Here is a 17,255-nt window from a genome sequence, read left to right as displayed (position 1 = left end):
GCAGGCCCCCACCTTCACAAACATCTTGCTGCCCTGGGCCTTGGGGTCAGAACGAGTAGGTGTGCAGTACACAGACATGGACTTCCGGTCCCGGGAGAACTCGAGGGTAAACTCCTTCCGCATGAGTTGCTTGATGACCTGCAGGGTCCAGGTAGGTCAGGGCATGAAGGACAGAGTTCGCAACTCTTGCCTGACCCTCACTAGCCACTCGGGAGAAGATTCTTGTTCCTTGAGGCCTGCTAATCAATATCCCTCTGACTCTGGCATTCGAGGTTCCCACCTTTTTCTCCCAAGACGTATTCATTTCCCACCTGGAAGCCTGTGCCTACATTCAGCCTTTTCCTCTCTCTGCTCCACAGATACATCTTGCAAGCTTGAGGTCCTCCACTCTTCCTTGAAGTCCCCCCCCCCAAGCCTATGCTTTTGTCTTCCCCATCTGCAGATACTCCAGAACTCCTGGCTGTGCGGGCCAAGGCGAAGCCCCATTCTACTCACCGAGTTACAGGCGCCAGCACGCTCCACCCGGGACAATGCGGCCAGGTCCGTGTCAAACACATTCATCTTCTCTACCAGGCAAGTCAGGGCTGTCTCCGTGGCCTCTCCTACCTTCTCGTACACGCCCTTGGCCTGGGGGGGGGGGTTGGTCACAGTGCATAGGGAGTGAGGGCCTTCTGCTGTCTTTATTGACTACTTTTGAGACAGGATCCTGCTATGAGCCCAGGCTGGCCTCAGATTCACAGCTGACCCTCCTGCCTCAGCCTCCTAAGTGCTGGGATTATATGAGTACTTCAGCACACAAGGCTTCCGGGTTCTTCTTGCTGAGCCTCAACCCTGCTCCTTCCCCACATAGGGCTCCCTGGCTCCTGTGTTTTTATCTGTCTATGCTACCCTACATACAGAGCATCTTTGGGGGAGGCAATGTAGTCACACTGGTCCCCTGTTCAAAACCCTCTGGTGGCTCTCTGCTTGCCCTTGGCTTGGCAGGAGAGCTGACTTGGTCTGGCTAAGGGTTCCTGGAAGACTGGGGGTATCCTCCAGTATGTTCCATTCCCCTGCTTCAGTCACCCGAATAGCGGCACTCAATGTGTGTCAAATCTAGCTTTTGCAGGATGAGCCTTTCCCACGTCATGCCTTCTGCTTTAAATGTCCACACTTGTCCTGTCCCCCACCCAGTGTCTTCCCAAAGCATCCCTGGCCTTCTTCTAGCTTCTTACATGGCAGTCTCTCAGGGGGCAAGGTTACACAAACAATCTGAGCAGAATGAGGAGGAGGGTTGGAAGGGAGGGTGTACATGGTACAGGGTGTACCATGCTCCTGGAGTGTGGCCCTCTGAGACAGCAAGGAACGCCAACCTCAAACAACGAGACTCTGGACCAAGGAAAAGGGTCTGTCCTCAGAAATGGAACCTAGGGAGGTCATGGAAAGGAGGGGGGCCCACCTCATTGTAGTCCAGTGCTGAATCATTGCAAAGGGCACAGATGGTTGCTAGCTCCACAAGTCCATCAAACTGCCCACAACGCACAGGCTGCTCCCCTTGACGCCTGCAGAGAGCAAGCAGTCAGCACACAGCCTGGCCCTGCCCCTGAGAGGTGTCCCGCATCGACCCCTCCCCCAGGAAAGCACTCCCACCGACCCCTCTGGGGTCCCACGGAGCCCCACCCACTTGCTCCCACACTCACACTTCGCCCTCCGGGGTATACGTGGTCCCCGAGATGGTGAATTCATGCAAACGACAGGAGCCTGCCTCTGCTTCAGCTACCACGAACATCTGCGAGGGCAAGGGCGGGTTCAGGCCGCTGCATGGCTTCCTTTCTCCCTGCATTCAGCTTACAAAGAGTCTGCCCCAGGAGGATGTTTGAGGCACCTCCCCGAGAGTCACTGAAGGGCCTTCCTTCCCCCTTCACTAGAGTGAAGAAGTGAGCCCAGGCTAGGTCCAGGGTAGGCACCCGGAGACTCTGCTCTGTCCAGTGGCATCTGGCTCTCACTGGCCATTGCTCAGGACTCCTGAGGGTTCTGTGGCCCATTTTTCAGTGCCTGAGATGTCTGCCAACATGACAGGGCCCTGAGATGAGCAGGATACCTGGGCCCTTGTTCATCTCTCTGTGTGACCCTTTTCAAACATATAAGCCTGTTTCTCTACTGGGAGAAAGTGAGCCCAGAGCCCAATGGCGAGGGTTGCATTCTCTGTCTTCAAGGAAGAAACCCATATCTTGCGCTGAGGCAGTTCCCTCCAACCCACAGGTGACCCTAGAGAATGAGCTTCTGCTCTCAGGGCCTGCTGGGCCATCCAGCCCCTACCTGCACTCTCCCCTACCAGGGCAGCCCATTTCCTAGTCCATCAGCCCACTGAGAGAGACTTCTTACAGCTCATTCCTAAGCCATTGGCCAGTCTAGCATCCCGAAGGTACTCCGAACTAGCTCTTCCTTCTTGTCCTTTCTGTTCTGGGGCAGTCTTCCAATGAGCATAGTCCATTACCCAGCATGCTCAGCCACCGCCGCTTCCTCACACCACGCTTTTCAAATCTTTAGTTAAGGAACACTGAACAGATACAATCCCGCTAGGGATTTCACCAAGTCAGAGGATGCAGGACAGCAGAGCTTGCCCATGCCTCTCCCCTGCATCAGACTCTGAAGCACTTCCAGGGGGCTGTAAGGTCTCAAGAGCCCTAAGCCAGCTCCTAGGGCCTACTAGGCAGACTGTGGGAGCAGAGGCAAAGGGGCAGGACAGGTGCCTGAGGTATGAAACCCACAGCTGTCGCTATCTCCCCAGCTACCTCTCTGCCAAGGCAGAATGGGCCTTTGTCCCTTGGAATTCCAGTCAGAATCCCTGGCACATGCGGACAGTGGACCCAGGATATGGGATCAAGTGCCCTAGAATGAATAATTGCTGCCCTAGCCTTTCCCAGGTCACTGGAGCTAGCATATCTGGTGACAGGCGTCAGGTGAACAGTCAGGACAGAGCAGGACAGAACTTGGGTCCAATGACATGGGGACTGCACTTGACCCTCTCTTGGATCCCTTAAGGTAGTTACTGGCAGGGCTCACACCTAGCTTTCAGATGAGGAGACTAAGGTCCATAGACTGGAAACTGCCTCCCCAGGACACTGAGTGACCCTGTGCCCCAGTCATGTATCTAGACAGGCACTGATGCAGCCTGCTTTATACCTGGAAGACCTCAGTCTGCTGCTCCCCACTGCCAACTGGGAGACAGTGCACAGGTTCTCCATTCCTTACCGAAAAGGAGGTCAGGGAGCCAACCCAGCCGCCCAGCATCACCTAACACCAGTGGGTCCCAACCCAGCTGCCACTCACCCTGCAGACAGACATCTGATTGGTGGTGAGCGTCCCTGTCTTGTCAGAGCAGATGACTGAGGTGCAGCCCAGGGTCTCCACAGAGGGCAGGCTCCGCACAATGGCATTCTTGCGTGCCATGCGCCTTGTGCCCAGTGCCAGGCATGTAGTGATGACTGCTGGGAGGCCCTCGGGAATAGCAGCCACAGCCAGGGCCACAGCAATCTTGAAGTAGTAGACTGCACCCCGGAGCCAGGATCCACCGTGGGCTGGGTCAGCAAAGTGGCCGATGTTGATGACCCACACAGCCACACAGATCACAGAGATGGCATGGGATAGCTGCCTCCCAAACTCATCCAGCTTGCGCTGCAGTGGCGTCCTCTCAGGTTCCACAGCTGCCATCTGGCTTCGAATCTTGCCCAGCTCTGTGTGCAGGCCTGTGGCCACGGCCACACCCAGGGCTTTGCCTGATGCAATATTGGTGCCCTAGCCAGAGAAGGACAGGGAAGTTCAGCTCAGCCTCTGGCCAGGGCCGGGAATCCCTGACTCCAAGCCAGAATAGGCTCTTCTGTGCGGCCAGTGTTTCCAGACTTACATAGTCTGGTATTTACTGGATTGTTGCTCTATGAGGGCAGGGATTTAGAGGGTCACCACAAGTCCTGTGCCTAGCATAGTGCTTCAGGACTGATATCAGCCACATGTCTCAAGTCCAACCCATAAACCCCATCAAAACAGGACTCACAAAACAGCCACTATGGCCACACAGGAAGGAGTGTGGCCGACAACGATCTCAGGCAAGCAGTTTGTATGTATTTACTGAATCCACAAAACCTGAGACTCGGCACTCCCATTCCCAAGGCCTTGGGGCAAAAAGACTCCTAGTGTAGAGGACAGGTGGCCTCATACCCTGATGCCCCGGTCTGCAAAATGCCGCCCCCACACACCCAAGATCCAGTCTCCTTCGAGGCTGCCTGGTGCCCCTTCAGATGGGTGTGGAGGGGAGCTGGTAGAACACGGGTGCCTTCTGGCAGCTCTGCCTCTCCTTCACCCAGAGCGATGAAGCTGCGCCCCCTCCCAGCTGTGCCCCCAAACTAAGGCAAAGGCCCATAGCAAGCCACATCCCTTCCATGGGTGTCATGCCTCCCTCCCCACCCCAAGCAGCACATCTGCCCATGCACTCAGGCAGGGCTCTCTGCAGCCGCTCCAAGGACCTGTGGCGTTCTCCGTCCCCGTTCCCTTCCAGGGAGGCTCTTCAGCCGCCTCTGCCTGGGTGTGCTGGGGCATGGTCTAGCTGAATTGCAGCTAGCCCTATCCCTTCTGTACCCTCTCCTGCCTCCCATCTTCCACTGAGTGACCCAAGGCAAGCCTTGTACCTCTCTAGCTGGAAGCACAGTATCCTAGCAGGGAAGAGAAATTCTTAAGACCTGGATGTCTGAACTTACATCTCAACTCGGCTGCTTATTCACTATGACCTTGGACAATTGACTTGACCTCTCCTAGCCTGTTTCCTAACATAGATAACAAGATATGGACAACCTTATTCAATGGCTTGTTGTGTGGATTAAATAAACTATCACGTTTAAAGGGCTTAGACCAATGCCAAGCAGGCAGTCCTCAGTAAACACAAGCTATTATAATTCCTAAAAATTTGCATGTATTATTGGTAACCAAAAGATCCATTCCTATAGCACTTTGAAAATGTTAAAAAAAAATTTACAAGCCAGGAGTTGTGGTACATGCCTTAATCCCAGCACTCAGGAGGCAAAGGCAGGTGGCTCTCTGAGTTAAGAAGCCAGCCTGGCTTATATAGGGAGTTCCAGGCTAGCCAGTGCTACACAGTGAGACCCTGTCTCAAAAAACTAAATAAAAATAAATTTTAAAAAATGACAGACAATTGAAGTTTTTTTTTTTATTACATTTTTGTGTGGGTGGTGGTGGTGGCAGTGGTGGTGGTGGTGGCGGCGGTGAACACGCATATGCCACCATGTGAGTGTGGAGGTTGGAGGACAACCTATGGGGAATCAGTTCTCTCCTTTAAGCCTGTGAGCCCTGGGGACCAAACTCAGTACCTTTATCAGCTGAGCCATCCCACCAGCACACCTATAGGACTATTATTACTGTCCAGGCTGAGCCCCGAGCATCCCAAGAACTTACAGAAAACAGCATGTTCTTCTTGTCCTGGTTCACGGCTCTGGGGTCTGGGATGGCGTCTGTATGCTTGGTCACAGACACAGACTCCCCTGGTTGCAAGATGAGATATGAGAAGCCCTACCCGGAGACAAGTCCATCACCTGGACCCACCCCCACTCTCCTGGAGCCCTTGGGCCTCACCTGTCAGGATGGACTGGTCCACTCGAAGTGTGGTGGACTTGATCTCAATGAGGCGGAGGTCAGCAGGGACCTTGTCTCCCACTGCACAGGGAGAATGGCATGGCTGAGAGTGCTTTGGGGCCCTAACCCCAGCAAAGCCAGAAAGGCTCCCAGAGGCAAGGCTAAGACTAGAGGCAGGGTCCTGAGCTATGATCCCTCAGGCCACAGTCTCTGGATCTGTCCAACAGGGCTTTGGAAGGTTCTAATATCAGTCTTCAGTAGCACAAGATAGAAACAAAAGGAGAAACAAGGCTCCCTGCTGTCACAGAGTGAAAGGAGAAGGACCTGGGCATACCCACCTGCCACTTCCACAATGTCCCCAGGGTACGATGTCCCGGGCTCGGATCCTCTGCACACCCTTGCGGTCAGAGCGGATCACCTTACCCATCTCAGGCTCATACTCCTTCAAGGCCTCAATGGCGCTCTCAGCATTGCGCTCCTGCAGAACGTAAGTGGGCGGGTGGTCTCCCTTTGCTGCCCCAGGAGGCCCCCCCTTGAGACCAAAACCTCTGGGACTAGGATGGACCCGAAAGCAGAAAGCACACCTAACAGATGGGAGACCCCAGGGGCCGGCCCACCCCCAGCACCTCCCACCTGCCACACTCCCACGATTGCATTGGCCACGAGGATCAGCATGATGACCAGGGGCTCCACAAAGGCGGTCGTGGTCTCTTCACCCTCCTCGAACCAGGCCAGGACCTGCAGGGACACAGCTGGTCAGCCTGGCTGTGCTGGGGGCCCTGAGATGAGCTCCTTGCCTTTTATACCCTGCATTCTGTCTGTTCCCCTGGGGAATCCTGGGCTTGGAGAGAAGGCCTTGGTGGAGGAAGGATACCCACCTCTAGATGTGTGACCACAGCCCTCCTCCCACCCAAACCTCTGTCTCCAAGGAAACAGAGGCAGCTGGAGACCTCTCTCTGCCTTCCTTGCTTTTCACTGTGGTCCTCAATCAGCAGCCTCAGATGTTCCTGGGAACTCGTTAGAACTGAAGTTCTCGGGCCAGCCCAGACATCCCGAGCAGAAACTGCTAACGAACTTTCATGATTCTGGTGAGTGTTCATGGTGAGGGTCCTCCAGTGAGAGGAACATCATTCCACCGCAGAGTTGAAGCCTTAATGGGACTCAGGTCAAGTCCCTCATGCACCTCTTGGCCCAACCAGGGACTTGTCACCTCCCTCCGAAGTCCTCACTGTTTTCACCTGTTCTTTGAAGGGTAAAGGCATTCCTTTGGCTTTGCCATTTTAGACATCTGCATGGATGGGTTTTTTTTTTTTATTGTTTGTTTTTCTTTTCTTTTGTAAGAGTTCCGGTTTTCACAAGGACAGTGACCAGGAGAGCCAACCACCACTGGACAGGAAAAGCTAGTCCAACCAGTACCATGGGGCTCTACATTCTGAGTCACCAAGATGAAGTCTGCTCCCCAGGAGCAGGAATCATACCTGCCTACCTTGAGTTAGCCTTGTGTTTGCTGCTCAGACATGGAAGACAGTCATTGTCTTCCTCCCCATTCCCTCTGGGCCCAGGACCTGTGGTCCAGAAGGGCCCAGACAGCAAGAATGAGGAAGGCACAAAGAAAGAGAAGCCAAGATAAAGGCTCAAGTCTGTTTGAGGAACCCAGGAAGGGACCAAGGGCCTTCAACTGAAGGGAGTTTGGCCCCTAACAGACATCTAGCAATGTCTGAAGACATATGCGTTTGTCACTGGGAGATGCTGCTGGCACCTGACAGGGAGGCCAGGGATGGTCAACATATCAGACCACCCTCACCCCTGTCCAGAACCATCTGGTTCAAATGTCAAGGGTGCTGAGGTTGACAGACCCTGGCTAGGGCAGGGACAGGCCAGGCAGGTTTGAGGTTTTGAAAGCCCCCTGAACCAGGGCATACATGGGTTAGAGGAGTTCAGTGTGGGATGGCTGAAGACTGAGGAACGTCCCTGATGGACGGGAGAGCAGCCAGGGGCTCTGAGCACTGCCAGGACCTGGCTCACAGGGTGGCAGGGAGGGCTTTACTTACAAAGGAGACCAGGGCTGCCAGCAGCAGGATGCGTACCAAGAGGTCATCAAACTGCTCCAGCACCAGTTCCCACAGGGACTTCCCTGGAACAGGAGAGTGTGTGAGGTCCAGACCCCTGGTCATCACCCCCTCCCCACCCTGCCCCCATCACCCTCTCCACTCAGAACTAGGGACTTTTAGGGACCCTCTCCCTATGGATCAAGAGGGAAAGCCCAAAGTCCTGAAGGGTTCATCTGAGGGTTCAATAAGACATCTATCTGGGATGGGGTGTTGCAGCCTGAAGGTGTCTAGCTTGGGGGAGGGTATTATAGCCTGCAGCCTCCCCAACCCACTCGGCCTCACCTTCCTCAGTAGGGAGCTCTGCAGGATCCAGGCAGCCATGGGAACAAGATGAAAGACAAGAGAAAACTGGTTACCAGTAGGCCCTTCTGGAGTCTGGAAGCCCCTCCCGTGGAGTGCATTGGGGCCCACCATGGCGTCTCATGTGTCCTCCCAGCTCTGAGGTCACAGAATCGATGTTCAAGTTCAATGGCTACCCTTTACCCTCACACCCCAAGTCTGTCAAGGAGTCTAGTATGGCCTGGCTCACCTTAGGATGAGACCAGGGGGGAGGGGAGCTTCCACCCCACCCCCTTTCATAGAAATGAAATTGCGGCCTGGAGAAGAGAAAGAACCCAAGGTCACAGGGTCCACAGTTCTTGCAATCCCATCACACTGATCTTCCTTGTACAGCTGCCTGCCAGCCCTAGCCAGAGCCTCCCTGCCTTAGCAAGTTCTCAGTGCTCCTTGTAATCCTCAGGAAAAGGCCAGCTGGGAATCCCACCTACCAATCTCCCTGGACATCCCTAGTATTTCTAGACATCAACCAACCATCCATGTTTAGGTCCTTCTTGGGGTCCCTCTTGGAACTCCACTCCAGACACACTCAAGGAAGATGGCCCTCGTGTGTCCAGTGCCATACAACACTGTGAAGAATACTGTCTCTAAACACCAGTCGCACCCGCCTCAGTTTACCCACCAAACTTCTTTTAAAAGTTCATTTTTCATTTTTATTTTATTTTCCTTTTTTATGTGTAAGAATGTTTTGCCTGCACTTATGTATGTGTACCACATCCATGCCAGAAGAAGGTGCCAGATCCCTTGGAACTAGAGCTACAGACAGTTGTGTGCTAGGAATTGAACCTGGGTCCTCTGCAAGAGCAGCCAGTGCTTTTAACTGCTGAACCATATCTCCGTCACGCCCGCCAAACTTCTTTCCCACCTATAATTCTTGAATTAATTTCACACCCGCTGTAAGATTACTGGCTGGCTGCTCTGGGTCCCTGGGATCTTTAACTTGCCCTAGCAGCCTCCAGCAGAAGCATGTGGCATGCCGGGCCTGTCTCACATCTGCAAGGACTGCGGATCGGATGGACAAGCAGCCGGAGCAAAGTCCCACAGCAAAGTGTTGTCTGCGTGGAGCCGTGCTGGTGGCAGAGCTGAACCCCAGAGCTGGCGTTCCGGTAGGCTCCCCTCTTTGCCAGAGCCCTTCCCCTGCTGAAGCTAACTGGAGCCCCCCACGTGGCCTGTCTTTCTGAACTGTACCGCCTCCTCCTGTCCTCAACGGCAGCTCAAAGGCCAGCGGCCTCAGCCGCACCCAGGACCCATTCCCAGCCCAGATCGGAGCCTCCCGTTCCATCCCTGACCATGGCCCAGTTCCTCACATCTCTCCACCTGTTCTCGGTCCAAAGACATTTTTTTTTTCCTGTGGGAACTCTTTCCCCAGACCCTGCGCCGCGGAGGTTTGGGGATCGCACCTGTCAGCTGAACCACGGACAGCAGCAACCCCTGGCCCTCGGGGCTCCAAGAGGGAAACATATAACCTAAAAATATATTTTCTAGCATTTTCTCTAAAGGCCTATTTTAGGCAATGGCTGACATTTTCCACGGAAAATGTAATCTCTAGTGTCCTGTGTTGAGATTAAAATCAAACAGCCTTTCCTTTCTGATCTGTTTAACTGAAGAGAACAGGAAAGGTAGGGGGGAGGTCCAGGCCCAGTTTCTGGGCCAGTTCTCCAATGGAGCAGAGTCCCTTAGAGGTCATCTTAGCTATGCCCCTGCATCAAACAAAGCGGTGCCCACCTCACAGCACATATCAGCAGCTTCTGCTGGGCTCTACCCAGGAGTCTCTCACCTTGCCGAGACTCATGGCCAAGAGAAGGGCTGTCAGTCTCACCCGACTCCCTCATGCTGATTCTCTGGTCTTCTGCTCTGAGGCAAGCCTCTCCACCCCCACCCCAGGCTCCATGCCCTCTGTGATATAGATCGGGCAGGATGAGGCCTGGGGTTAGGACACATGTCACAGGCACACAAACCAGTTCTAGTCTTCAGGCTGCATGCTGCCTGCCCGAGGGGTGTCTTTCTAGTTCACCTCTTCTACCTGTCTACCTGGATCTCCCCTCTGGCTCCCTGACCCACAGTGACCCACTCTTTAAAAGTCATCCCATTTCCCCAAATACTTCTCCCAGCTTGAGGCCACATTGTTAACTGTGCGTTTCTCAGCCCATGAGAGTTTCCAAAAAAAGGATGTGTGTTAGTTCCCAGTCGGCAGATGAGGTTTTTGGTGCAGGGCTCCCTAGAAGGTCACTGTCCCACGGACTGCTCTGTGAAGTCTGTCCCATCTGGCATAGCTGTCACTGGCTACATGTGGACACTGAAACCTGGCCAAGTGGCTAATGTGCCTGAGGGTGACATTTCTAATTTTATTGACTTCATTCATTTAAACTTAAGCAGTCACATGAGGCAGTTAGCCGTCTGTCACCATGGACGGCATGGGCTGGGATACTGACCCTCCACTAAAAGTGGTGGTAATGCATGGGTCCACTAGCTGCTCTGCCAGCCTTTCTGCATGCATGCTATTCTCTAGAATTCTCCTCAGCTTGAGGAGATACCATTATTATTTCCATTTTATAGCACTTGAGCACAGATAGGCTGAGTCACATCTTTATGACCACACAGCTGGGAAGCATCAGGAAACATTTCTGCACCCAGGCCATCTGACCCTCGACCTCTGCTCTGGGCCTCCTGTGCTATAACCCCCAGGTAGTCCTGCCTTCCTTCCCCTGGTCCCTTAACTGCCCAGTCAAAGTCACCTGAAAGACCTTGGGATCCTGCATATTTACCTGGATGCCCATTCCTTTGTAGTGAGCCCAGATCCACCTGTCCAAATTACCTGGTCCAAGAGGGTCTGCTGTCCTCACAAGTGGGGTTTTGGGGGCCTCTCTACATCCTGCCCATTCAAGTCTGGTCTACTTCAAATGCTGATTCCACTAAAACCCTGAAGGACCTGATTCTCTCTTTCACACGAGCGAGTCACAGGGTCACAGAGGAAGCCCAGGTCTGGAAGAGTCCCCAGTGAGGGGAAAGATGATGCTGGCTCTCCTACCTGTCCCTAGCTGATCCTAAGGACTGATGTGGTACCAGGCCTGCCTTGGTACAGACATCCTGTTTACTAAATGGAGGGATGCCTGGTCTCTACCACAGTGTTGACAGCTACACAGGGCAGAGGCAGCAACCTGGTAGGATCCGATCCCCACTGGACTGGCCCAGGCATGGGACCCCCTGAGTCGCACACATGGCATCTGGTCCCCGGGGCATGATTCACACCCCGCTCTAATTGTTATGCCAAGGCCACCGGCCGGCCCGGGGGCCCGTGTCTGCTTCTCCGTCTGCACAAAAGCTGTGGTGACAAGGATTGCCTCTTGAAGCTGACTGAAGGCCGAGTGATTGGCAGGAAGCTCCTAAGGGGGACGGCACAGTCACCAGGCACCGGCATGGTGACAGCGACGGACCATCAGCCCCACAGCATCTCCAGCACCCAGAACAGCGCCTGCTCACACGCAGCATGGAGCCCTGCCTCTGGCCCACTGTGCGCATCAAAGCCCAGGAACAGCCTCTGAGGCTTTCCCTGATCTGCCCAGCCTGCCCTTCCAGAGGCACCCCTAGCTTATGTTTCTCTGCAATCAAGCAAGAGGCCTCATGAGGGCCAGCACCTTCGTTTTCCTCCGTATACCCTCCTCTCCTCACCTCATCAAGACTCCAAGAAGCCAGGGGCCCTTTCATCCCAGCCTTGTCCTTCCCTACTCTTTGACGGGGGAATTAGTACTGAGCCTTCCACCACCGGACGGGAGCCCCAAGGCAGGCTGAGCGGTCCCTGGAGCCACACTGTCCTCCACCCCCAACCCCAGGGTCATTGTTGAGTCAGTTGCTCGGGCCTCCTGCCCATACCCTGGAGCTATGGAGCAGAGGGTACAGAGCCAAGCACACCACTGGGCTGCGCCCCCCACCCCCCACCCCGACCTGTCTACACCCCAACCCTGGGCTCCATGCACCACCTGCTCCTCCAATTTCCTCCTCCAACTCCTTCCTTCTCTCAACATTGAAAACTGGAATTTCGGCTTCTAAATGTCAGTTCCAGCTGGGAGAGGCGGGCACTCACCAAGGTCTTCCTCCAAGGCAAATTTGCAGAGCAATTAAATTGTCACTTGTGGAGGCAGGGAGAGGCTCTAGCTAGGCAGGGCCCGCCCAGCCCACCTGGCTCTGCCCTGTCTCCAAGGTCCACCTAGAGTGGATAGCCTGACCTGGCTCTGAGGGGGACCACTCAGGGGGCCAGAGGGGCACACCAGCCTACCCAGAGCTGGTAGTGAAAGGTTTGTCAGCACCTATGTATCTTGCCACATCACAGGGCAGACCCCACCTTGCTCACTGCGATTCAGCTGGGTCAGGACCGACACTGCTGTTTGGTGGACCTAAGGGAGGGCCAGGAGATATGACGATTAGAGTCAAGCCCCAAACGGCTACCGGTAACATGGCACTCAGCAGAGGCAGTTTCGGATCCTGAAAGGCACTTAGGAGATGGGGTTAGGGGTCCTATCTGTACTATGCTGAAGAAACTGGGACCCAAAATGGGTAAGTATGCCAGAGGTCAGCCAGAGTGTGAGGCCACACCTGCCCTGTCCTCATGGTTTCTGGGGGGTCACGCATATGGGTTTCTCCCGTTTGGTGCCAACTGGGGCCTGGGCTGAAGGCAGGAAACAAGGTCACAGTCAAGGAAGGCACTGTCGAGCCCTCCTGGGATTTCGGCCGACCCTACATCCTTGGCTCTCCAGGGTCCTCAGGGGTGAGTGTTTTCGTCAGGATGAACCTAGCACACAGTCTAGCCTCGGGCCTTGGCTTATGCTGTTTAGGGACACAGAGACATCAGATGGCTTCTGAGCAACCAAAGATGCCGAACCTGACTTAAAACAGAAAAAAAAAAAATGCAAGGAAAGGTCAAATGTGGGCTTGGGCACCACTGGCTGGGCGGCGGAAGTGGGCAGGTCGCCTGCAGCAGCCCCGTGGACAATGGCTCGGCCACAGCCCCTCCATGTGAAAACATTCTTGTTTTGCTCACCAGTTCCACTAGGTGACATGATGTGAGGATGGGGGGCTCTAGTAATGCTGGGAGGAACAGCAAAGGAACCACCCAGCTGGGAAGTGGCGTAAAGAAACTGCAGCCTGCCATGATGAAACCCTGTGAGGACGTAAGGAAGCCCAGGGGCTGCTCAGGAGATGTATCCAAGAGCTCTAGCCAAGAGGACCATCACATCCAGGCTACTTCCCTCCCTGTTCAACACATCCAGGCTCTGTGTAAAACAACCCTGGACCCTAGATTCCCATCCCCCCCTACCCACACACACCAGGTGTGTATCCAGGAAGAAGACTGGTGGCTGGGAATGGCATTGGGGAGAGGTTACCGTATACTTTTTGTACCCTTTGAAGATTACACTTCGCATAACTTTTTATTGAAAAATAAATTCAGAATTAGGGACGTAGCTCGGTGGTTAGAAGGCTAGCCTGGCCTGTGTAAGGCCCTGGGTCAATCCTGAGCATCATTAAAACAAAAACAAAGCGTCACTCAGGCTGAGCATGGTGGCACAGGCCTATAATCCCAGCACTCAGGAGTCTACAGCAGAATGACTGTAAGCTCCAAGCTAGCAGGGCTATGGAGGCTGGCTGGTGGTGTTTTCATGTGTGCTGGACCTCTTGGCTGGGCTGTGAGTAGCTGTGTGAGGCTTCTATCCAGCTCTGAGGTTTGCTCTCAGGGAAGGGAGGGGGAGTTAGGAGGGTGCCCCCACCATTTCTCCGGCCCAGGCAGAATTTGCAAGCTTTGAGGAGAGTTAAGCAAATGACTTCCTTGTGGTTTCCAGCACTAACGACTCTGCAGGTGCATGGCTGACTAGGGTAGGGGGAACACTAGTCCCTGGGGTGTCCCCTTTGCCTGCAAACCCTGCCCATCCTACCACCCAGCTCCTGGCCCGGAGCCCAGCCCCACCTCCTGGTTACAGGGCAGAGCGACTCTCTGTAAGTGACCTCACTAACCGTGCACAAACAACCCCGACATGGGTCCTACTGTACGCTCCTAACACAGACGCCGAGGCAGAGCGTCCGTCCAAGTGGCCTGCTTAGGACAGAGCAGAGCTAGGGTGCTCATGCCTATCTGCTCCACTCCAGAGGCGGAGCAGAGACTGGAGGATACCCAAGCTTCTCCCCCCTCACCCCCAACACAGGCAGAGAGCAGGAGGCAAGGAGAGGCAGCTGGTTCCCCTCTGCTCACCTGACAACTTCCAGAGCCCTGGACAGCTTCCTGAGGAACAAGCCAGTGATGGGAGGGACCCGGAGGGCTGAGGAATGAAGCAGGATTGTCTGCTGCCCAGACAACCCCAACACCTAGCACAGGCACTGGCCCTGGGGGCAGACCCTGTGTCTGTCTGATGCAGTCAGGAAAAACCGAGGCCTAACGACAGGCCCCACCACCAACGCCACCACTGACTGTGGCCTTGCGGGCCACTTGAGCTTATGGTGTCTCAGTCACCTCCATGAAACGGGCGACAAAGTCCTCACTTCAGCATGGTTCAGAAGGAGGAATGAGTTAATTGATGGAAAGTGCTGAGAGCAGGGCCTGGCATGAAGGAAGGGCTCAGTGAAGTAGGAGCTTCTATTAACACCATCCAAACAGGCACCCGGAACACCCCTGCCAACCTTTCCTACCATGCCCTCACGTACCAGGGCAAGCCAAAATCCTCTCCCATCATCACACTCCGACACCCCCAAGACTCCATCACCAGGCGAAACGACTTGGTGTAAGGGGGCTGGGGCGCCCTCTCTCCCAGTTATCTATCTTCTCTGCTGGACCAATGAAGTCATAAGCCAGAAAAGACAGTGAACTAGGCCAGAGCCCTCAAGGGACAGAGTCTGTGTGACCTGGGACAGAACTAAAGGCTGAGTCTCCAACTTCATATGAGAACCAAGATTCCTAAGCTGGGGACCACAGTCCCATCACATAGACCGTAGACCCCAGACCTGCCTTCCACTCCCTCAGGGTCGGGGGAAGACCCTGCTTCCCCGTCTTCCTTCAGCAAAGGACACCCTCACTGCCAAGTCATTAATGGGAGATATTAAATAATATTTATCTCCTAGTTCCTCCCACAGCTCAACTAAATATAGCAAGTAATTTTTTTGAAAAAGGATTTCTGCTCCAGAAAGATAATATTTACATAAGAGGTGGTTTTCATAAACCAATACAAACCCCAAAGCACCCTTTCTGACAGCTCTTCCTAGTTTCCCAGCCTGAGCACAGGGACACCTAGGCCAGAGCATGGTTCCCTCAACTCTGAAAGGGTGAGGTCCTCTAAAAAGATACAAGTTTGGGGTGGGTGGGATCTCTCTCTCTCTCTCTCTCTCTCTCTCTCTCTCTCTCTCTTCTCTCTCTCTCTCTCTCTTCCTCTCCCTCCCTCCCTCCTACAGGTGCTATGTCCCTGAGCCAGGAGTGGCAGGTCCTGCTCACAAGGACACTGCAGGGAACCTTTATATGTCCACTCCCAGGCTCCTAGCAATGTGTGGGCCACATCTGAATGCAGTCTACTGGCACTTTTGGAAGGAGAACCCCATGCTCCTTTGAGGGAGGTGAGGAAGCCATATCTCTCCCAGTAAACTGCAAGGGTGCATGGGCTCCCTCCATGCCCAGAAATGGGCAGGTACCACTCCAGACCACCAGCTGGGGAAAAGACTCCTCGGGAGCTCCTCCAGACCTCCGACCTGCCCCTCCAGGAAGGTGGGTCTTTGCCCCAGCAGTTCAAACCCACATCAACGCCCCGCCAGCCACATCCGCTTGGGGTTGCAGAAAGAGGAAGACCTGGGGCTGGGAGTAAGCACCAAACATGACAGCTGACAAGATGCACCTTCTCAGGCGCCTTATTAAACCTTCTGGGGAAACATCGGAGCCAGCTGAAAGGCTGGGCCTCGGAGACCCCGGCTAGCATGTCTTAGAGTCTGCACCTGCTGGGTGCCAGCGGATCGCACAGCATCGCGGGCACACGGGCATTCAGCGAGGCCCTCGGATAGGATTGGCTAAGACTTGCAGGGGTGCACAGTGACAGGGAGTCGGGGACTAGATCCTCCGCTCCCCACGAAGGAAGCCGTGAGGCCCCGCCAGGTGCCCCACTAGCATCTGCGAAGGCTTACAGAGCCCTAGCTTCCTGCCGAGAGCCGGGAGGGGGACAACCGCTCCCCACCGCGGGGCAGGGACCCGCGCTCACCGTTGGGGCCGTAGCGCTCCCGCGCGTCGGTCACCTGCTCCGGGCTCAAGCCGCCCTCGGCTGTCACCGAGAAGCGGCGCAGCACGTCGGCAGCCGGGAGCAGGTGCGCCTCCTCCATGCTGCCCGCCCAGCCGTCCGCGACGTCCAGGCCGCCTCTCCTCGGGGCTACTGCGCGGGGTGCTGAGGGCTTGGGCCGGGGCGGGCACCTCGCGAGGCCATGACCGCGCTGGGACCTTCCCCGACGGCAGTGGCTGAGGCGGCCCGAGCAGAGCCAGGATGCTGCGCCCCGGGCTCCGTCCCCTGGGCGGGGCGGCGAGGGACCCGCCCCCGCACCCACACCCCTTCCGGCCTCCCAGGCAGCCACCGCCCCGCCCCGCCCCGTCCCGCCCCGCTGAGGGGACGGAATCCCCGCCAGTCCTACCGAATCTGGTACTGAGGTTGCGACCTGGGAGCCTCGAACCCGGTCTGCAGGGTTGGGGGGGGGGCGTGCAGCTACCACGTCGCCGCCTCTTGGTGCCCTAGGGGCGGAGCGGGGCTGTGCAAACTGCAGCTGTCTGTAGGGTGGCGTCCCCTTCCTAGCTCAGCACAGTGGGTCTCCTGCAGAGGAAGCCACCTGATGCTTTCCTCGGGTGCTGAATGTGTGCGCTTTATTCTTTCCCAAAGGTCCTGCGATGAGTGTTCATTGCTCATGCACCCACATCTTTAAGACCCTAAGAGTGGTCCAGTGTAGAAGAAAGGTAAAGAGCACCAGGCTGTTTGTTACCTAAGCGTTCCCCCGCTGGTGAATGGAGATCCCCTGGGAGCAGGGGCTAGGCAGAGGGGTTCCCTGCTTAGGGTGCCCGGCGGGAGTGACCTTGACTGAGGGAGGGGCGGAGACAGAGGAAACCCTCTGTGTCAACATTGCCAGGGAGTACCAACCGGTTGCAGGCCGGAGGAGGTGGGGGAAGGCAGAGACCACTCACCTTCC

General features: G+C 55.3%; 1 protein-coding gene across 1 annotated transcript in view; it reads right to left on the bottom strand.

The window, feature by feature from the left end:
* Positions 1-16,580, bottom strand: part of Atp2a3 (ATPase sarcoplasmic/endoplasmic reticulum Ca2+ transporting 3) — a 31,518-nt gene extending 14,938 nt beyond the window's left edge. Inside the window, 13 exon segments of the mRNA XM_037200569.1 lie at positions 13-138; positions 496-627; positions 1,439-1,541; positions 1,680-1,768; positions 3,313-3,777; positions 5,446-5,531; positions 5,623-5,703; positions 5,961-5,985; positions 5,987-6,100; positions 6,256-6,360; positions 7,674-7,756; positions 8,016-8,033; positions 16,289-16,580. Of these exon segments, the coding sequence (XP_037056464.1) occupies positions 13-138; positions 496-627; positions 1,439-1,541; positions 1,680-1,768; positions 3,313-3,777; positions 5,446-5,531; positions 5,623-5,703; positions 5,961-5,985; positions 5,987-6,100; positions 6,256-6,360; positions 7,674-7,756; positions 8,016-8,033; positions 16,289-16,406 (1,545 nt within the window). The 5' untranslated portion in view covers positions 16,407-16,580.
* Between the last annotated feature and the right edge of the window lie 675 nt (positions 16,581-17,255).

This window comes from Peromyscus leucopus, chromosome 8b (genome assembly GCF_004664715.2).
Source record: "Peromyscus leucopus breed LL Stock chromosome 8b, UCI_PerLeu_2.1, whole genome shotgun sequence".
Lineage (NCBI taxonomy): Eukaryota > Metazoa > Chordata > Mammalia > Rodentia > Cricetidae > Peromyscus > Peromyscus leucopus.
Note: the sequence above shows the minus strand (reverse complement) of the source record. Positions and strands in the feature narration are given on the sequence as shown.